The sequence below is a fragment of the Eptesicus fuscus genome, chromosome 3, assembly GCF_027574615.1.
Source record: "Eptesicus fuscus isolate TK198812 chromosome 3, DD_ASM_mEF_20220401, whole genome shotgun sequence".
Taxonomy (NCBI): Eukaryota; Metazoa; Chordata; class Mammalia; order Chiroptera; family Vespertilionidae; genus Eptesicus; species Eptesicus fuscus.
Window position 1 is genome coordinate 67,892,853 of NC_072475.1, and position 23,074 is coordinate 67,915,926.

The 23,074-nt window shown below is 42.9% G+C and overlaps 1 protein-coding gene across 2 annotated transcripts in view; it reads right to left on the reverse strand.

Annotated features, from left to right (window-relative positions):
- CD96 (CD96 molecule) overlaps window positions 1-23,074 on the reverse strand; it is a 99,467-nt gene that overhangs the window by 34,059 nt on the left and 42,334 nt on the right. For both annotated transcript variants that reach the window (XM_028153251.2, XM_008146686.3), the window contains exons 6-8: window positions 19,777-19,867; window positions 17,185-17,373; window positions 9,959-10,051 (exon numbers count right to left, since the gene is read on the reverse strand). In XM_028153251.2, coding sequence (XP_028009052.2) covers window positions 9,959-10,051; window positions 17,185-17,373; window positions 19,777-19,867 — 373 coding nt within the window. The remainder of the gene's footprint in view (window positions 1-9,958; window positions 10,052-17,184; window positions 17,374-19,776; window positions 19,868-23,074) is intronic.

Sequence of the window (23,074 nt, forward strand, 5' to 3'; positions counted from 1 at the left end):
GCCCCGATGTGGTCAAAGATCCTGCCCCAATGTGGACACAAGATGGCCACCACAAGATGGCCAGCAGGAGACAGCAGTTGGGAGGCACCTGGCCTGCAAGGGAGGGCAGTTGGAGGTGATCAACCCTGCAGGAGAGGGCAGTTAGGGGTGACCAGGCCGGCAGAGGAGGGAAGTTGGGGGCCAACAGGCTGGCAGGGGAGCAGTTAAGCATCAACCAGGCTGGCAGCAGAGTGGTTAGGGGGTGATCAGGCTGGCAGGCAGAAGTGGTTAGGGGCAATCAGGAAGGCAGGCAGGCAAGCAGTTGGGAGCCAGCAGTCCTGGATTATGTGAGGGATGTCCGACCGCCCAGTGGGATCAGGCCTAAACGGGCAGTTGGACATCCCTCCAGGGGTCCCAGATTGGGGACGGTATAGGCTGGGTTGAGGTACAACCCCCCTCCGTGCACAAATTTCGTGCACCGGGCTTCGAGTATATATATATATATATATATATATATATATATATACATATACATACATATACATATATATATGTGTGTGTGTATACATATATATATGTGTGTGTGTGTATGTATATATATATATATATGTATATATATATATATATATATATATATATATATATATATATATATATTAGTGATCTGGTGCATGGATTCATGCACATTGAAAAGAAATTAATTAAAAGGTGGCTGGTGGGGCGGAACTGGGCCAGATGGGCCGGACACGCCCTAGAGCCAACCTCCTGAGTTCCCTCCCTGGCATCTGTGGAGTAAGTGGAGTCCTTCTGGCAGGTGGGGTCCCTCAGCCTGGCCCACAGGGATCGGGCTGAAACCAGCTCTCCAACATCCCCCGAGCGGTCCAGGAGTGTGAGAGGGACTCTGCAAAGTTGCTGTTGTACAGGGTGTGGAACACAAATGCAAGTGTGCAGTAAACCAGATTCGGGGCCGACAGTGCCCCAGCAACAACATAACCCACGGCCGAATGTGGAATTGCACAGCCCCCAGCAACAACATAACCCATGGCCGAATGTGGAATTGGGCTCCCTCCTCTCTGTTTTTTGGGTGCGTCACCCAAGAACCACTGCTGCCAAGTGACCACAGCTCAGCAGCTCCTGTGTTGAGCACCTGCCCTCTGGTGGTCAGTGTGTGTCATAGCAACCAGTGGAGACAGTATATTAGCCTTTTATATCTATAACTAGAGGCCTGGTGCAGGAAATTTGTACACTGGGGGGGTGTCCCTCAGCCCAGCCTGCACCCTCCCCAATCTGGTACCCCTCAGGGGATATCTGACTGCCGAGTTAGGGGCGACCAGGCCAGCAGGGGAGGGAGGGCAGTTGGGGGTGACCAGGCCTGAAGGGGAGGGCAGTTGGGGGCAACCGGGCTGGTAGGGGAGGGCAGTTGGGGGCAATTGGGCCAGCAGGGGAGCAGTTAGGTGTTGATCAGGCTGGCAGGAAAGTGGTTATGGGGTGATCAGGCTGGAAGGCAGAAGCAGTTAGGGGCAATCAGGCAGGCAGGCAGGCAAGTGGTTGGGAGCCAGGAATCCCGGATTGTGAGAGGGATGTCCAACTGCCAGGTTAGGCCCGATCCCCTCATTGTGAGAAGGATGTCCAACTGCCGGGTTAGGCCCAATCCCCTGTGGGACTGCAGTCACAATCCGGGACTGCTGGCTCCCAACCACTTGCCTGCCTGATTGCCCCTAACTGCTTCTGCCTTCAAGCCTGATCACCACATAATCACTTTCCTGCCAGTCTGATTGACACCTAACTGCTTCCCTGCTGGCCCAATTGCCCCCAACTGCCCTCCCCTACCAGCCTGGTTGCCCCCAACTGCCCTCCCTTCCAGGCCTGGTTGCCCCCAACTGCCCTCCCCTGCTGGCCTGGTCACCCCTAACTGCCCTCCATCCCCTGCAGGCCTGGTTCCCCCCAACTGCTCTCCCTCCCCTGCAGGCCTGGTTGCCCCCAACTGCCCTCCCCTGCTGGCCATCTTGTGGTGGCCATCTTGTGACCACCTGAGGATGGCCATCTTGTGCAAGGGTGTGACAGTCAATTTGCATATTATCTCTTTATTATATATGATAATAAAAGCATAATATGCTAATTAGACCAGACATCCTTCTGGAGGTCCTTCCAGACAACTTTCTGGACAAAGTGGCAGCTGCCATGATTGCCTTGGGCCAAGGCAAGCCATTGCAGCTGCAAGGGCTGAGCTCCTTGCACAGATTTTGTGCATCAGGCCTCCAGTATATAGATATTTATTGATTTCAGAGAAGAAGGGAGAGGGAGAGAGAGATAGAAACATCAATGATGAGAGAGAATCATTGATCGGCTGCCTCCTGCATGTCCCACACTGGGGATTGTTCCTGCAATCTGTGCATGTGCCCTGACAGATAATCAAACTCTGACCTCCTGGTTTATAGGTTGGCGCTCAACCACTGAGCCACACTGGCTGGACTGCATGACTCTCTTGATGGAAGATGAAAGCAGGACAGAGTGCATCACACATCATGTGATACATTTATGGACAATTACAAAATAAACTGGGGAAAAAAATAGGTAGTCCATAGCTTTTCCTCAGAGGCATCGTACTCTGAGTGGGGAAAACTAAATAAACAAATATCCAAAGTAAACCAGTCATCCAGAAGGCTACCCTTGACTTATGGTGACAAGTCTGGAAAAAAAAAAAAGAGAAATTCTTTAACAACCTGTAACATGTGCCCCAGTTGAAATGTGATGAGAAGGTTATAATAACAAGTATTTCTTGGAATTCAAGGGAGAGCATTGAAGTTTTGTATGGATTCTGTACATATCTCTGGGCAATAATAATTACAATAATGTTGGGAAGAGCAGGGGTAATGGAAAGAGGAGGGTCTTTTTCTCTTATTTATTTCCAACTGAGGAAGTTAACCTCACTCCCAGAAAACACTGGTCCAGAGAAAGGAAAGATTAATAGAGGTACAGCTCTCATGTTGACCTTTTCATAGCAGCTCTACCAGCTTCTCACTAGAAGGGATTTGTTCAGTGTCTAAATATATTTATTGAGCATCCATCATGTACTCTCAGAGACTATAGGATCAGTCTCTGAAGTCTGACTGTCTGGGTTCCATCCTGGTTTTTCCACTTTAGGAATGACTTTGGGTAATTTAACCTCTGTTCCTCAGTATCTTTATCTGTAAAATGGGGATAATAGTAGTATCTATATTAATGTTGTTGGGAATATTAAATGAGGTAACACATTTACTACTTTAGAATAGTACTAGACCCATTAGAATCACTCAAATATTAACAAATACTGTTAATATTATTGCTTGGTACTATTAATATAATCATGTCAGTTGGTAGATACTTTCAGTAATTACTAAGAAAAGAATTGGAAGGCCTTGGTGTGATAGTCTTCTAAAAACCTTTTATCCTCCCCCCCCCCCCCCCCCCACTATTTAGGCAGACAACCCTGCTGAGCCTCCTGTTGCAGTACTCTCCATTTCTACATATGCCCATTCTAGTTCAGACCATCATCCCTTTAAATTGTTTAAAATCTACATCACTTGGTCTTCTTGCTCCCTGTTCTTGCTGCTACTGCTTACCATACACATCACTTTTGTTTTACTCACATTATTCACATACTCAAAAAGCCACAGTGGCTGTTTGGTGATGTTCAGATCACAGCCCAAGTCCATAGTTCATTAACTTAAGCTCACCCTCATCTAGTTCCACCTCAGCTGAGCAACCTTCCAGCCACCCCCACCCCAACAAGCCCTGCCAGCCCGCATCGTGCTTGTCTTCTTACATCCTGCACTCACTTTATTTTATTTACCAAAACTACTGTCTGAATATCTGTCTCTCATCTTTCTGCCATTCGGGGCCGTATCTCCTTCCAGACTTCCCTGTGCGGACTTCCCTGATTCCAGTCCCCTCACCCTCAGCACTCACTTATTTTTCTTACTTTTCAGTGCCTGGCTGCTTTTGACAGTGGCAGAAGCTATTAGCCAGCAATGGAGGCATCTGGACACTCCAAGGCAGGCATGGCGTGACCAGGGAAGGTGTCAGAAGTTTCTGTCACAACACATCACCAGAGTCTTCTCACTGCCTTACAGACTCTCTGGGAAACCCTCTTAGCTTTAGAACCCAGTATTTAGGCATACAACTGACCTGGTCTGTTTCCCCTGTGATTTGTGTTCGATTCACCTTATCCAACGGCACGGTTTCCAATTTAATCCCCCACCCCTTTCTGACATGCTTGTTCATAAATTAGTAGGTTTGTTGCATCCCCTGGGCAATTGTTTCTTTCAGTCTGTACCCTCAGTATCTGATCCCCCGCTTGTCAAGAATCAGGTATGTTTACCTAGAGACCTGGCTGATGGTTACTCAAGGTGCCCAGGAGTAGAAATATCCACACTGTGGGGACCAGCTAAATTTTTACAGAGGGCTTAACACTAATATCAGTATCATCAGGTTAAAGGATTCTGCACAGGCATAAAAATAGGAGGGTCTGTGGCCTGGTGGGCAGTGAAATGGAAGGCTAGGCAAGTAGGTCCTGCTAGAGCATAAGCTCGGTGAAACTGGGCCCTGCCTGTCTTGTGTATCACCATATCCCAGCACCTCAACAATGCCTGGCACGCTGCAGTCACTCAGTGTTTAATTGTTGTTGAATAAATAATCTGTAGAAGGCACAGGGCGATCCTGGGGGCAGGAGAAACCCCCGATTTATGCCAGTATTGTCCCACCCTGGATTAGTCAGCTGTCTCTGATTGCTGCATTCCGGCTTGTTTCATCTCGCCCTTTAGCTTGTCAGCCTCACGTCTTTTCCTTTTCTGAGGACAGAAAATGCAGCCGGGACTCAGCAAACACCAATTAGTTCAGGCTGAATTGAACTGTGTTTCCCTGGGTAGCTCTTGAAGTTTGTTATGAGTTACACAGTCTCCTCTAGTTAAAGAATATTCTTTTCATTTTTTGTCAACATTTGTTTAAAAAATATCCTTTCATTGAGGGGAAAAATACGAATTGGATGTTTGCAGCAAAATATGTAGCTTCATAATTATGATTGAACTATGTAGTTCATTACATCTTAGAATCTGAAATGAAACCATAGCCTTTTGAAGTTGGTTCCCAGGACATGTTCCATCTCGCTCGCTTCTTTTCTTAAAAGAACACAGGAGGGTGAATCCTACCAGCTTTTGGAGCAGCCAGTCCTCACTACCCTACAGCTTGCTAAGACAAAATTTGGGATTCCAGTTGTAATTCAGAGATTATTCTAAGAAAATAAATTGTATTTAGATATACTCAGCCATTGATTTAACATGTGGTGTTTTTTTTTGTTTTGTTTTTTTTTTTGGGGGGGGCATAAAAATCAGACTGAGAATTGTTCCAAACATAATCTATTGTTACTATCTTGACAGAGGTTGAAATTTTGTAAAGCAAAACAAACAAACAACAACAAACAAACAAACAAAAGAACTACTCTTAAGCCAGAGCCTAATTTAAAACGGGGTTTCTCAGCATCAGCACTGTTGACGTTTGGAACCAGATAATCTTTGTAGAGGTTGTCCTATCCTACAAAATGTACACTATTTAACAGCACCCGTGGCCTCTGCATATTAGATGCTAGTAACACCCTCCCCCCTTCCCATTGTGGTGATCAAAAATGTCCTCACACTACCAAATGTCCCCGAGGGGTTGGAGGACAAAATTATGCTGGTAAGAACCACTGATCTACAACAGTCCTGCCATGGCTGGTGTAGCTCAGTTGGCAGAGCATCATCCCATGCACCAAAAAGTCACTGGTTCAATTCCTGGTCAGGGCACCTACATATTTTGTATCACAAAAATGTGCACTTGAAACTTAAAAAGAAAAAAACAATCCATATATATATAAAAAGCCAGGGCCATCACAAACGAAACAACCGGACAGATGACCTAACAGGTTGCATGACCTAACCAGGCTGGCAGGGGGGGTGGTCAGTGAGGGATGACCAAACGACTGAACAGCAGGCTGTGTGGGGCGACCAGGCTGGCGGGGTGGGGGGGCAGTGAGGGATGACCAAACGACCAAACAGCAGGTTGTGTGGGGCGACCAGGCTGGCAGGGGGAGAAGTGAGGGATGACCAAACGACCAAACAGCAGGCTGTGTGGGGTGACCAGGCTGGCGGGGGTGGGGGGTGGGGTTAGTAAGGGATGACCAAACAACCAAACAGCAGGCTGTGTGGGGCGACCAGGCCAGCAGGGGGTGGGCAGTTGGGGGCGACCAGGCTGGCAGAGGGGGAGAGTTAGGGGCAACAAGGCCAGCAGGGGGGGTAGTGAGGGGCAACCAGGCTGGCAGAGGGGGGCAGTTAGGGGCAACCAGGCTGGCGGGGCGGGGCAGTTAGGGGAGACCAGACCAGCAGGGGGGTAGTTGGGGGTGACCAGGCTAGTGGGGGGGGGCAGTTGGGTGCAACTAGACCAGCAGGGGAGGCAGTTATGGGCGACCAGGCTGCCAGGGGGGAAGTTAGGGGTGACCAGGCCAGCAGTGGGGGGCAGTTACGGGTGACCTGGCCATCAGCGGGGGGCAGTTAGGGGTGACCAGGCCAGCAGGAAGGGCAGTTGGGGGCAACCAGGCCGGCAGGGTTGGGACAGTTAGGGGCAACCAAGCCAGCAGGGGGGCAATTAGGGGCAATCAGGCTGGCAGGCAGAGGCAGTTAGGGGTGATCAGGCTGGCAGGGGAGGCAGTTAGGGGTGATCAGGCAGGCAGGCAGGCAGGTGAGTGGTTAGGAGACAGCAGTCCCGGATTGTGAGAGGGATGTCTGACTGCCGGTTTAGGCTCTATCCCCAGGATTGAGCCTAAACCAGCAGTCAGACATCCCCCAAGAGTTCCCGATTGGAGAGGGTGCAGGCTGGGCTGAGGGGGACCCCCCCCCCCCATGCATGAATTTCATGCACCGGGCCTCTAGATAAATAAATAAAACAGTCCAACATGGCAGGATCTTATTTTAAGGAGATTTTTAAATCTTCAGAAATTTCCCAACTATATCACCATAGTTTGACAGTAGACCAGGTAGCATTTTTCTGTTTTCTAACAAATATATTTATTTGTGCTCTCCTTCCTTTTCTAATACTAGAGCTGTAGTAAACAGTAGACTCCTTAAGGGTAATACTGTCCTTTCCCTTTCCTTGAGTTTCTTCACAGAAATAAGAATAGTGCTTGGTCTGATGGAAACATGTGACAGCATGCGTCAACCAACCCATAGGAAACTCAGCTAGAAGTTATTCATTTCTGCTCTCAATTGGAAGAATGTAACTATCATGAGAGCATATTTCTCCCTCTCTCTTTTGTTCACTGTTGTATTTCCAGCACCTAGAAGAGCATCTGATGCACACCAAATGCTCAATCAATATGTAATAAAGGAATTATGTAATTTCTTTTCTAAAAATGTTTAATGGAGTCCCTGACCTATTTCCTAAGGGAGATTATTTGGAATCCGTAGGCTGAGGCTTAAGGCTCTATTTATTCTGCATTTTTAAATATTTATCTGTGCTTCTCTGCTACACAGTACCACTCTTGGACCCAAGCTTAGCTCCAAACATTTTCTCAAATTCTCACAAACATTTTTGCCAATGAACAACTGCTCAGTTTGTTCTCAACCGAGTCAAATCAATACAACACACATTTCAAGAATCAGCTTATTTCATCTCTCTTAGATAACATCTGAGTCCATAAACTCATGGGGACCTCTCTTTGCTCAAAGCCTAAGACTTACTAGTCTGTACCTCACCTTGTGCATTTTAATTCTATAAGATGCAACACCTTTCACTCTATGATTTTGAGTTATCATTTCCATGTATGCATGTCATCTCTCTCCAAGTACATTGCAAATTTTTAGAAGGCAGGAATAAATTATCATGTTTTAAAATAATATAGAATCTATTAATGATAGCTACATAATGAAGGTACATTATTCTCATTAATTGTTTTATTCATTTATCTATTCAACTAGTATTTTTTACTGGCCTACTCTGTGCTAGACATGTGCTAGGATGTAAAACAAATATGCTTACTGTTTTCATGAAGTATTTAGAACAGTTGGAGAAAACATGATATCTAATGTGCTGAGAACTAGATTTAGCATCAGAAGACTTTGGTATGAATACTAACTTGGCCACTTACTAGTCATGTGACCATTTACGCTTTTAGCATCTTAGTGTCCCCATCTAAAAAATGGGAATGATAACAACTTGTTCTGTCTGCCTATCATAATAAAGATCACACCACATTGTATTTTATGTGCATTTTCTAAGTGACTGAACATGGTGGTTTTAATTTGTTCACAAATTCTTTGATACAATCCCTTCAACAAGTGGAGCCTAATTCTCCTCTCCTTCAGGACGAAGCTGCCGCAGTGGGAGCCAAGGCAGAGGTGGTTAGGGGTGATCAGGCAGACAGGAGAGCAGTCAGGGGTGATCAGGCAGGCAGAGGCGGTTAGGGATGATCAGGTAGGCAGGTGAGTGGTTAGGGGCGATCAGGCAGGCAGATGAGTGGTTAGGAGCGATCAGGCAGGCAGGCAGAGTGGTTAGGTGCAATGAGGCAGGCAGGTGAGTGGTTAGGGGCAATCAGGCAGGCAGGTGAGTGGTTAGGGGCGATCAGGCAGGCAGATGAGTGGTTAGGAGCGATCAGGCAGGCAGGCAGAGTGGTTAGGTGCAATGAGGCAGGCAGGTGAGTGGTTAGGGGCGATCAGGCAGGCAGGCAAAGTGGTTATGGGTGATCAGGCAGGCAGGCAGGCAGAGTGGTTATGGGTGATCAGGCAGGCAGGCTGGAGAGCGGTTAGGAGCCAGGGTCCTGGATTGCGAGAGGGATCCCGGATTGCGAGAAGGTGCAGGCCACACTGAGGGACTCCCCCCGCCCCCCCCCACATGCACAAATTTCGTGCACTGGGCCTCTAGTGTTTTATAAGTTGCTAAATTTTGGGGTGAAATATTTGTTATGAAGCAATAGACAATCCACAGAGTACTGTACAGACTTAAGGTACTATTTTGAATATGCTATTATTTGTTAAATGAAGCATATCATAATCTATAATGGTTTATTTCTGAATGATGAATTAGAAGTGAAAGAAAAAGAAACTTTAAAAGGAAAATGACAAAACCTTAAGAACTAGAAAAAAAATTACATGAATGTAAACTTTCTAATTTGCAGGTGGTGCTCACTCTGCCTCGCTCTTTATTTTCTGAGAGGCATCAACCTGTGACAGTGGCTGCAGGCTATCTGCCAAAGGCTACAGGCTAAAGGAATTGTTCATCCCTACTGACTGCTTTTGTTTGATTCCATTTTCAGTTCTCATTTTGAGCTAAAATTAATAGTTTTAATTAAATAAGAATGAAAACTTTACTTCTACTCTTCATAGAATATATATATTTTTGTATTAGAAATAGTCACCATAGTTCTTTGTTAAATACAAAGGACATGGACATAGAAATTTATAATTTGTTTGCCAACTTCTGAAAGTCAGTGTTATTTCTTTGCTGTAGACACACTAACCCAGCCTGACCTCCATTATTAATAATGTCCCTGTGAGGCTGAATTCATAGTCCTCACTAGTCAAGTTGGTCAAAATTAATTTGAACCAGGATAAATTTAAATTTAATCTACCTACTTCTGGTCCACAGAATCTCTGTTTACAACCAATTTCTTAAACATCCCACTTAGAAGGAGGAGGGCTGTCAATTTATTAACCTACTTAATAATATAATACAAAATTTAATTTCTCACTGAATATTTATTCACTCTGTTTTTTCTAGGAATTTAAGTGAAGTACTTTGGAAGTTGTGCTAACTCTTGGAAACCTTGAGAATAGTACTTATATGTTTATCTGAAATATCATAGAAAAGCTCATGAATGACACAAATGTTTTGAAATTTTTTCCTTATCAGTATGCTTCCTTAAAGGATTAATAAATAGGACATGGAAATTAAAACAGTGTGAAAATATTCTTACCTGTGGGAGATCTGTTGTTGGCCGGAGAAGGTTGGGTGCCAAGGGTAGATTCTGTAATACCAAGTGCAGGATCTGTCGGAGGGTTTACTGAGCCTGAAAGGACAAAGCAGAAATTTATAATGAATAAAAGTACTATAATAGAAAGATAAAGTATTGACTTAGTCTTCCTCGCCCCAACTTTGTTTATTCATTTAGCAAATCATTATTGAGGCCTTTTAACAGGCAAGGCAGCGGTACATAATGGCAAATAACAGAGTCCTGGGGCTGTCTCTAAAAAGCATACAGCCTAGATGATAGGTGGGGAGCCAGGCTCTGTGTTGATGCTGTGAGAGTGGAAGTGAGGGGAGTCAGGGGGAGGCACAGGAGGGGCATCCTCCTGGGATTGGGAGGTCAAGGAAAGCTTTCTGGAGAAAGTGACATTTAACCAAGACCTAGTGAAACAAGCACAGCAGCTAATATCCAAAGTGTTTAAAAAGTAACCACACCGTTGACAAGTCTATAAACCCACAAAAATTGTTTTATCAGCAAGCGTAGAAACAACGATACAACTATCAGACTGGATATAACACCAATGAACTTAAGATTGATGGTATGATTATGCTCTTTCTAAAATGCTTATTTTTGTCATAAAATTTTTATTTGGCTACACTTTTCTCTCTGTGTGTGGGAGGGGGTTTAATGAAAGAGAGGCTGGAATATGCCATTTGACTTATTATGTATCCATGTCAATGCCTTAAAGCCTCCATTATTTTACTGTAAGATATTCCTATTAGCAATACAAAACAATTTACAAACGCCAAAAAGATCTACTGACTTTAGGAATATGTGGGTTAAATATGGGTAAGTGAATTTGAGGCTAGGGAACTTTGTGATTTTCTAGATAAAATGGCATTGGGTATAGTGTCACGTATCTGATGTCAATTATTTGGATATTTGATTACAAATTATACTGTTGGTTCTATTCTGTAATCTAATTTAAGGGAAAAGTACATATTTTTTAAATTATGTCACTTGAAACCACAGCATATTGGGAGGAATTTCTTACTGTCATCTAGATGAATCTATGTTTTATTTTTATTGGTGCTAATGTTGTTACCGCTATTGGCTGTAGGTGGCACTAACAGCTGGCTCTGATTTGCTATCATACAAATGATTCCTTGTTATTAATCTCTGCGGAGGTGGGAGAGGGTAGTTATATGGAGAGTATATGAATAGGTTAGTAGAATGACCATCTTCTTCTCCACATGCCATCCCAAACAAGATGGACCTCTTAGCATGAGGTACACATTTGATCATGATTTGGCCCCCTGTCACATCCCCGACTTCATTTCCTGATGCTGCCTATCATCTTTTACATCTCTCTCAGATCACATTCTCCATCCCGCAGGTGGTAGCTCAGCCCCGTCTCCTAAACACAATATGCTCTCTGAGTGCTTGATCTTTGTGCATGCTGCTCCTAACACTTTATCACCCCAACCTCCTGGGATGCCCTTCCTCAAACTTATAGAAGCCTAAGGAGCTTTATGATGTGTTCAGAGTTTACCCTGCAAAGGCCTTATTACTTATTAGGCATGCCATCAAAAGAAGTAATTATTATTATTATTATTATTTTATATTTTATTGATTTTTTACAGAGAGGAAAGGAGAGGGACAGAGAGCTAGAAACATCAATGAGAGAGAAACATCGACCAGCTGCCTCTTGCACACCCCCTACCGGGGATGTGCCCACAACCAAAGTACATGCCCTTGACCGGAATCGAACCTGGGACCCTTCAGTCCGCAGACCGACGCTCTATCCACTGAGCCAAACCGGTTTCGGCAAAAGAAGTAATTATTTTGTTCCTCACTTTGCATTTTTGTATTTTATGCAAGTGCCTACAAATTCCCTCTTAACATTGGAAGGAAGAAGACCAGCTTTAAGTACAGAGCTGACTACGGGTGCATCATAAGCCTTATCTTCCAAAGGGATAACCTTAATCAGTCGGAGCACACACCTGGAAATATGATGTGGAGGTGTTTTTCTCTGTGGATTGATTAGAACAGAGGTTGCCACACTGTGGCTCACATGTCAAATCTCACTCATTGCCTGTGTTTGCAAACAGAGTTTATTGGAACACAGCCATGCCCATGTGTTTATGTATTATCCATATAAGAAAAATCTGTTGTCTCAGCGCTAAAGCAGAGAAATTCTGGGAATATTAGAGAGCAGAAAAGAGACTTAGTAAGAGGAGAGCAGTTTTTGTTGCCTTTAATAAGAGTAACAATGTTGGTAGGCTGCAAGATAAGTGTCTGAGGTGCTCCCTCCCCCACCTACCCCAGTCTCCCAGGAACTCCTCCCCCTCTGACAAAAGGGATGCAGAGCTTTCAACATGAAACTTGAGGCCATCAATATCCTTCTGGTTTCAGATTGGCCTGCAAAGTCGAAACTCTGCCTCAGTCAAAACAAAACTCAGGAGTATAAAAAGGAGCAGCTAAAACCTAACAGGGAAAAATTATTTTCTGAAACTCAAATGCAGAATTTAGCAAACACATGTCAGCCCGTTTTCAGACCATCATGTTGTCAGGGGTTGAGCTACTGGCCAAAAGCAACTCACTTTGTTTCCAAGTGTGTCCACTCTGCAGCAGGCCTGTCAGGGCCCTCAGGACCAGCGGTGGGCAGCAATGACCATGTGTCTGGGTGAGTTTTAGGGCTTCCTTGGAGCTTGAATCAGCCCTTAGCTATTCCACCCAGAAGTGAACTCCAGAGCATGCTAGGACCATGCTTCTCAAAATGTGGTTCGTGACTTCTCGTAGAAACTTAATGGAAATGCAGAATCGCAGGCCCACCCCCTTGATTTACTGAATCAGAGTCTGCATTTTTAACAAGATCCTACGTGATTTGTATTTAAATTAAAGTCCTTTATTGTATGAGGGACATAACAGAAAGTATTTGTCTGGCACATCCCACCTCAATATTCAATGGTTCTCTCGTCCCATTATTGACATATCCCGTTTTAATTCTCTCTTCACATCCCAAAAAACACATGCACACTCACACACACTCACAGGACCATTAATCCTTAACTCTCATTCTAATCTTGACCTTAACAGTTACAGTTGGAAATCCATTTAATAAACAAATCTCAGTCAAGGCTGATGACAGCCAAGATATTACCCTCCCCCTGGGGTATTCACACTGAGCAAAACAAAACATCCCCTCCACCTCAATAAAACAAAACACACTTTGTATAAGCCAAAAACTGGACTCCGCATTGCTACAATAGTAGACATACCAATAGGCTAGGCCAGCAGGAGAGGATATTTTTGGAAAATTATTCTTTTTTAAAAAAATATACTGTTGAATTACAAGAGTCTACAGGCTCTGGTACTCAAATAAGTGCTCAATGAGCTGCCAATCACCCCCACCCTGACCCATTCCCTTTCTGAGTTTTCTACAGTAAGAGTCACTGAGCATTTGAACTTCCTGGGAGACAGGGGTAGGTGAGAAGAGAGCACCTTAGACCTTGTTATCTTGCAGCCTTCTAACATTGTTACTCTTCCCTGGGAATAAAATGCAGCAGAAACTGGTCTCCTCTCACTAATCTCTTTTCTGTTCTGTAATGGTTCCAGAATTTCTCTGCTTTAGCACTCAGCGACAACAGATTTTTCTTTTGTATTTTCATCTTACTATCTGTCAACAATAATAGCTTGATATGGCAATGACTCTTGGACAAATCATGAGAAGTTAACTCCAGTGTTCATATGGCATCCAGTGGTACCACTACAGACAGAGAAAGCATGTTTGGAAGTGTTTAAGAACTATAACAAATAGAAAAATATGATAAAGTGATGACATTATTTTATGGAGTCTCAACTGCATCTTCTAAATCATTCACAAAGATGTATGTCAGATTGTGACCAGAATACTAGCTATAATTTGGGGAAGCTGGAATCTTCAAAATTTATTGTCTTTCATATTTTATCACAAAGGATAAAAATTCATTATAAAATTTTAAAAATAACCATCTGCTCAGATCCTAAAGTTATATTAGATCCAGGGCTCTCCTATAATATTGGAATTATCATGTGCTTTGGGTATCAGAATGAATGTTCTTCCTTATTACCTTGAAATATTCATTATTTTTGCCCTAGCCGGTTTTGCTTAGTGGATAGAGCATTGGCCTGTGGACCAAAGCGTCCTGGGTTTGATTCTGGTCAAGGGTATGTACCTCGGTTGCAGGCTCCTCCCTGGCCCGGACCCTGACCAATCGATGTGTTTCTCTTACATCGATGTTTCTCTCTGTCTTTCCTCCTCTCTTTCACTCTCACTAAAAGTCAATGGAAAAATATCCTCCGGCAAGGATTAACAAAAAAACTATTAGTTATTTTCTAATCTTAAAAATAAATATAATTCAAGAGAATGAGAAGATACACTACAGACTGGGAGAAAAATATTTGCAAGAGACACATCTGACAAAGGACTGTTATGCAAAACATATACAAAGAACTCTTAAAACTCAACATTAAGAAAACAAACTATTTGATTAAAAAAATGGGGCCAAATCTTTAACAGACACTGAACCAAGGGAGATATACAGATATCAAATAAGCATATGAAAATGTGCTTCATATCACATGTAACCAGAGAAATGGAAATTAAAACAACAATGAGATATCTCTACAGAATGACCAAAAGCTAGAACACTGACACCAATCACAGATGACGATGGGGAGCAACGGTAACTCTTATTCATTGCTGGTGGGAATGCAAAAAGATACAACTACTTTGGAAGACAGTTTGGTGGTTTCTTACAAAACTAAACACATTTTTACCATACCATCCAGCAATTGTGTTCTTTGGTATATAATAAAGTAGTCTAAAACTCATGATGGCATAGAAATCTGCACACGAATGTTTATGGTAGCTTTATGCATAGTTGCCAAAACTTGGAAGCCACCAAGATGTCCTTTAGTAGGTGAATGTGGTACATGCATACAACGGAATAGTATTCAGTGTTAAAATAAAAAATTGAGCTATCAAGCCATGAAAAGACTTGGAGGAAACCTAAGTGCATATTACTAAATGAAAGAAGGTAATCTGAAAAGGCTACATACTGTATGATTTTAATAAAACATTCCAAAACAGCAAATCTATAGAGATAGTAAAAAGAGCTCAGTATTTGCCAGGGGTTGGGTGTAGGAGGACAGGGATGAATAGGTGAAGTACAGAGGATTTTTAGGGCAGTGAAACGACTGTGTATGATACTATAATTATGGGTAAATATTATTATACATTTGTCCAAATGCACAACACCAAGAATTAACCCTAAAATAAGCTATGGACTTTGGATAATTATGATGTGTCAATGTAGGTTTTCCAATTGTACCAAATGCACATTCTGGTATGTGATATTGATAATGAGGGAGAATATGCATGTGTGTGTGTGTGTGGGGGGTTGGGGAGTGTATACAGTAAATCTCTGTACTTCTCTTTTTTTGCTGCAAAGCTAAAACTGCTCGAAAAAATAGTCTTTGAACAAAAACACAAGCACAGTTTTCACATCACAAAATATTGTATTTTTAAACATATGTCTATGACAGAAATAAGGTTCTCTTTGGAATTTGAGGTTGTTTGGTCTCTAGTTCATGTCATTAGGTTCTGCCAAAGCTATTGGTAAAACGATGTGAGAACCAGTTACCTTTAATTATCTTTAATGTTCCAAGACTGCACCCTAACTATACCCAGCCTTCTTTGGCAAAGAAGGTGTATTTATTTTTGAAAGAATTAGGCAAAGTTGAATATGGATATATATATGGTATATGGAGAGAGAGAGAGAGAGAGAGAGAGAGAGAGAGAGAGAGAGAGAGAGAGAGAGAGAGTTATAGGAGGGATGGGAATGGTGCTACTGTCCCAGTATCAAATAGGCACTTGTTTCTGAATATTGGGGAGTGGACCCGCACTGAGCTATCTGCATACCTTTGCTGTTCCAAGGATCCCAGGAACCAACCACCTGCATTTGAGACAGGACTGGGAAGGACCCAAGATGCAGACCATGGCCTGAAGCAAAGGGAAACTCTTTCCCTCATCAATTATTCTGGTTTTGATGAGTATGTTATAGACTACAATACCTCTGAAAACAGGAAGGTGGTAAAGATGTTAATAGTCCTGCAGAGTTTATTAATGACTTGCAAATCTATTTAAGTTTTATAGGCATTACTTTACTATCTACACTAATAAAAGAGAAAAATGCTAATTGACCATACCTTCGCTATGCCCACAGCCAATCAGAGTGAGTATGCAAATTAATCCAACAAAGATGGCAGTTAATTTGCATACGCTGAGGGAGGGAAGAGTGAAGACTGAAGACAGCATAGAAGGAAGAGGGAGGGAAAGTGGAAAGCAAGGCGGCTGCCGGAGGGAAAGTGCGGGCGGCAGCAGCAGCGGGCGGGGTGGCGGCGGGCGGGACGGGGCCGGGTGACAGCGGTGGCGGCAGTGACGGGTGGGACGGGGTGGGTGGCGCGTGTGGCCATGGCAGCCACTTGCAAGAATCTTCCTGCAATGGGCTCCTAGATATATATATGTGTATTTGATGGTTGTCATTACAAATTTCTATTTTTTTATAGGTGATCTGTTGTCACAGTGTTACAGTGTTTGTTGAAACATTTGTTTATCTCTTTTATGTGGTAAAATCTTCATTATTTGATCTAGTTAGTCAACTGTTGAAATATGTAGAGTGATCCTACATATCAATTTAGTCATAAAAATCTTCTTTGTGCCAGACTCTGTGCTTCAAAGTCAGGGGTACTAAAGCAAGATACATTCCCTATCCTTAAAGTATTTATATACATACATGTGCTATATGTATTTGAATGTTTTTTGCAATCCAGAAGGAATTTTTGGATTTTTTAAAATGCTAAATGATCATCTCTATTGATCATTAATCTAGAAGTGTTAATGCCAGTTAGTTAAGAGTTATTATTAATGGAATTTGGAAAAAAATGTTCTGTATTCACCTGAAATTCTTGAAAACATTCTTGAGTCAGCTTTTTATTTAAAGAATATTTTTTTCAGTAGGATCCCATTTGTCAAAAAATGCTTGCTACTTTGATATTTAATAATTTTGAGTTGTGTAGTGAGATTAAAATATCATGGAAATAATGAGTATTCTATTTGTTCCAATTAGAAATCCTCTGAATTTATGGCAGTCTTTGCAACCCCTTTTTACCTTATTAAACAGACTACTCACCCAAGGAAAAAGTGATCTTTTCAGATGAGATATTCCACACTTTATTTCCAGGCACTGGAGTCTGAGCCATACACCATATGGTCAGGTTGTTTGATTGGGCTGGTTCATTGCCATACACCCTTGTGAAAACAGACTTTACATTCAAAAATCCACTTTTGTCTTTTCTTTCTTCATTTGCAATGTATATTTCTACAAGACGAATAAGAGCAAGGTTAGTCACTAACATTGCCGGCATGAGCCATACAGTGATGCCAAGGCCTGGCTGGAGACAGTTTGGTTTATGGTAAAGGAGAGTCTAAAGGTGTCCAATGGCAGTATCTGGGCAGTGAGGGTATGTTCCAGCAGGCACAGAATTACCTGCAACTGTTTGCTGAGGTTGCTGCATGGCATTGGTCCATGGTCGAGATGTGAAATGTATTGATTAAGAGGATTGTTTGGTTTGTAACCAGGGCCCAGGGGAATTCGAGGGCTCTGCTGCGGAATCTGGATATACAGCAGGAATATGCCTAAGTGATCAGGAAACCATAAAATGACCTCAGCTGAGACTCTGAGGTGCTCTGTGCCATCTCAGTGGTTCCCCTTCCCCAGTCCCCCTTACGGAGGGAGGACAAAGGAGCCCACACCCAACCGCACTGGGCCCCTTGTTGCAAATGTACATGTGATGCATATCTTTACTTTAATGGTGTTGCTTATTGTATCCTTTTCCTGCAATAAGCTGCAGATTTATAACCACTGTCATGTTGGGTCCTGTGAGTCTTCTTTAGAAATAGAACCCTGTTTAACTGCCTCTGTTAGTCCAACTTCCAAACAGCACACACGGCAGCAGGGATTTCATGTAAAACTGTCTGTCATCATAGGCCATAACTTTCTGAATTCTCACAGCGTCTTTACATTAAAGGCTCTACATGCTAGTTCTGAAGTTATTTTTGGCCAAACTCATAACCAAATGTAGTTATATGCTGGTAGAACTCTGACCAACCACCGTCCGGCCTTATGGTTGGGAGTGTCATTATAACTGCACAGGAACTTCATTTCTCTAATATAATTTTCTCCTTAATCCAAGCTAGCCTTGTCCAACCTAATGTTGCTATGACTCACTTGCCTCCTTTCAACCAGATCCTTCTACCTGTGCACATACTGCACGTCCACTCTTTAATCATTAAGCCCTTAGGACGTTAGGTTCTGGTCAGCATCAGACTTCTGTCTCAAGAACAAAGCCTCAGGTCTGTCAACCATGAGAGCAGAGTTTCTGCCAAACTGAAGATAACATCTTGATCTCAGTTATGTTTCAACCCCAGGCCCATGAAAGCGGAACAACCCTACCACTACCAACCACATCCTCATGAAATCAGACAAGACGACGCCATGGCCAACATCGGGACCTGACGCAGTGATCAACTCCTCCCTTTGCTTTGGCTCTGAGGAAATCAGTAGAGCCCAGGACCCCAACTCCCTTAGCCACTTTAACTAATAATTCCCTCCCCCCCCTATATAATTAAACTATCACCCAGAGGCGATTGGAGAGCCAGGTCTCAGAGTACTGACTCACCTATGCCTCTGGGCTTGGTGCCAATTCCTTAAATAAACCTTTACTGTACTTTCTTTGCTGCAAACTACTGTTCACATCTTATTGGGCTTTGATGAGTGTAGGCAAACCAACCCCTTTAGTTTGAAGTAACATAATGGACACATCAAACAGGGCTTATTTAACAGAAGAACATATCTATAATGACATTTAACAGATATTATCAGGATTGCATCCTGTCATTATGGTGGATGAACTGTTTTTAAAGGAAACTAATAACAAAACCAATAGTAGTTTCAAAATGAATCGAGTGCATTAACACAATGATTCATGAACACCAAGTTTTAAGTTCATTATTTAAAAAAAAATAATGCAGTAAGTTCTGTGTGATTCGGTTACTGTTGAAAATATGTTGCACTTTGAGGAGAAATGACTCAGGAGAAAGGTTATTGTGCCAGGCAGGGATGGCTGGGATTATTCTAGCTAAGGTGGTCATGTTTATCACCTGTGAAAAATATGGCTTTGTGTAGTCTCACCTGAGCTTATTTCAATGTGTGTTCCTGCCCCAGGAACTTATAATCCTCCAGGTGAGCATGTTCCTTGTCACGGAGCCAAGTTCTCTATGTGCACTTCCTCCAGTACCCTCCCCACCCTGCTCCCCACTCCACCCAGGTCCTTACAAGAAAATGTAGAAATCATTCATTTATTGACTTAAAGCAGTGGTACTAAGTTAATTGAACTATATGAAATTATTAATAAATGTATGTTGAATTAAACGTTTTGCCCTCATCTAAGAGTTCTGCTTTTACCCACAGTGAAATAAAACATTAGTGTTTATATATAAGTTGATGAAGTCAAGTGTATTTCTCACATCCTGGGAAATGATACCCCCATCCTCTTGGAGGAGCCAGATGAGTATCAAAAAGTGGCATTTAATGGGCAAGATCCTGTTTTCCTTGGAATGGGAATTGTCCTTAAATGCCAAGATAAACTTAAGCAACCTCGATTTCTATTGTTCTTTGTTTTCTTTCTTTTCCAAACCCATTTCCATTGAATGATTTCCTTACCTTCTCTTTCACCTTGAGGAAAACTTCTCTCTATAAACCATGTGAGATTTGCTGTAGGAAATACATTCCTCAGTGAGCAGGTAAATGTTCTCTGGGTGTAAATACAAGACACAGGAAGAATTATTTGCAAGTTCAGAAGAAAGGAATACCCCTTACATCTCCACTAACCCTCACAAAAGGCAAATTGGCAGAAAACATTTTCTCCACTTTTAACAATGCCATGTTTTAAGAGGTTGTGTGAAAATTTGAACTACAAATAGAATTTCTCTTTATAAAGATGTTATAAATTAATAGCTAGAATCCAGGACAATACTGGTGTTGCAAATCTGGATTATTGGTTTTATAAAAGGAAAATCACAGCTCTGCACAGGCAGAATAAAATAGTAGTAAGTGGAAATGAAAAGATAGAAGGAAGAAGCTATAACAGGCAGAAGCCAGAGAAGAATATTCTGTGAGAATAAATGCTACCTTTGGTTATTTCCATTTCCCAAATAATATAATGTAGAGAGTGGCTACAGGGTTTGGACAGGTTCAAGCCTCAGACTAATGAGAGGGCACAGTCCTCTCGTGGAAAAGCCACGTCCAAGTCCCAGCTTGAAGGGCAAAGCCAAAGGCTATAATTGTAAGCTGGACCTTATGGTCTGAACCTGTGGTCCCAGGTGGCAGAGTGATGTAGGCTGCAGGAGGTGTAGCAAGTGCTGCCAAAACAAAACTTGATAGAGTTCAGGTGCATGTAATTGAGTAGATTCAAAACCTTCGAGAACATTGTAAATATCTTGACCACGCCCTTACTTTGCCTCATGGAATCTGGCTATAAAATAAAGACTCGGCTTGCAGGCTGTGGCACTGTCTCTCCATTGGAGAGCAGTGTCCCACCTAGCCCCAGCTTTATTCTCTTGTCTGTCTTCTTTAATCCTTCACCGCCCCCCCTCGGGTTCACCCCTGGCCGTGCTGAGCGAGGCACAATATAAAATGTTATTTGTAGCAGTGGCCACAACAACCCTTTACTATAAATATCTCACTTTTGACTTGTAGAGAGTTTTCCTAATTCATTTTCATTTTATTATCTTAATACTATAGGGTAGGAAAGATACACCTTATTATTGTCACTTGACAGGTGGGAAAACCAAGGCACAGAATCACAGACTAGCTAAAGGGTATGGGATGTAGTTGATAGCACAAATTGGGACCTGTATTACTTCAATCCCAGTCCGAAATATCTCCTGGTAAAACACATTGTATTGAAATAAGAGAGAAATAGAAGAACAGGTTGTTTATGTCACAAAACTAGAAAGTTTAGAGATAGGATTAGTTATGTTTTATTTTCAACACTGTGTTCTTTGTCAGATGGTGGTTTCTTCAATAGCTTGGTGAAAATATCCAATAAGACTTATTGGATCCTCATTATTTTATCTGAGATACTGAAAAATAATAATTCGATTTATAATTACTTGCTTTCTCATCATGAGATGTGTGTAGTTTTACATATTACCAGCCCTTGTTTTTAGTTCTCAAATATTTCCCAACTGATGAATATACTAGTTAATTAATAAAGAACCATTAGCTGTATGTGATGCTCGGCGTGCCAATTTCCCCACAGACTAGTTAGCCCCAAAGAGTCTGGACCTTCTACAGAGTTGAGAAACCAAATTTAAACATACTAAGTTACATTTCTCTGGTGAGATCCTACTGTGGTGCAGTGTAGCATACCTCAGTATGTCACTACAAAAATCTCAAGGAAATATGTAAAACTTTCAGGGGAATCTATCTGTTGTGTATCCAAGATGGCCAGGATCAAACATTGCAACTCCCATTTTCCCACTCATTCAACACTTGACAGTGGGGATACATGCAGTGGCAAGAATGCAGATCTGTGAAATTGCTTCACTTTCTGTCCTAAAAAAATTAAAAGTAGCCCTAACTGGTTTGGCTCAGTGGATAGAGCATCGGCCTGCAGACTAAAGGGTCCCAGGTTCGATTTCGGTCAAGGGCATGTACCTTGGCTGCGGACACATCCCCAGTAGGGGGTGTGCAGGAGGCAGCTGATGGATGTTTCTCTCTCATCGATGTTTCTAACCCTCTATCCCTCTCCCTTCCTCTCTGTAAAAAATCAATAAAATATATTTTAAAAAATCAAAAGTAAAATAGGTCCCCTAAAATATATTCCTGTTAAGTAAAGAAAAAAAAAATTCAGTTTATTTAATCCAATAAAATGCCAAAGGTTGATGATTATCTCTATGATGTATGCATGGGGGGGAGAGGTCCCTCAGCCTGGCCTGCACCCTCTCCAATCCGGGACACCTCAGGGGATGTCCAACTGCCTTTCGCAATCCAGGACCGCTGGCTCCTAACTGCTCGCCTGCCTGCCTGCCTGATCGCCCCTAACCACCTCTGCCTACCTGCCTGATGGCCCCTAACTGCTTCCCTACCGACCTGATCACCCCTTACTGCTCCCCTATTGGTCTGATCATCCCTAACCATCTCTGCCTCACCCCACACTCAGGACCCAGGATTCCCTCCTCCTGCCAGTCACAGGCACCTGGGACCCGGGCTTCCCTCCCTCTGGCTGGCCACAAGCACCCAGGACCCAAGCCGGCTTCACCTGGGCCGACCACAGCCACAGGGGACTGTGGGTAGGCGGCTTCACCTGGGCTCAGGCGTTTGGGACCGCAGGGCGGATAGCTTGTCCCTCTCCTGGGCCGCAGGCACAGGCGCAGCCAGTGGCACCCGGGATCGCAGGGCATGCAGCTTGTCCCTCTCCTGGGCTGCAGCCTGGCTGGTCCCCATTCCTCTCTATTGCGAGCTCATTTGTGCCTGGCTGATCCCCATTCCTCTCTCCCCAGTGTTGAGTGTCTGAGCAGTTAAGGTATGATGGCATGAGGGCATGACAATGTGAGGGCGTGATGACCATTTGCATATTAGCTCTTTATTATATAGGATACCTTTAACCACTCTTATGATTCATTTCCTCCATGCTCAGTTAACCCATAAAAAGTCAATGATATGGTAATATCAGTAACAAGTGGTGGTTCCATTATTTTTTAAAGGTACTATCTCACTGAAAAAAAATTTCTTGTCAACTTAAAAAAAATGTTTAAAGATTTACTCTTGTGGATTCTCTGAATTCAGATTTTATGGAATGATGTAGACTTCAAATATTCTATACCACCTCCAGACTGTGTCCCAAAATTTTGTTTAGTAATATAGTTCTTGTCCTAAAACTTCTCCCAGGCTCTCTAAAACAGTAGACTAAAGTAGTTGAAGTTGAAGTCGAATATCTTAGGAAACATGAGCAGAT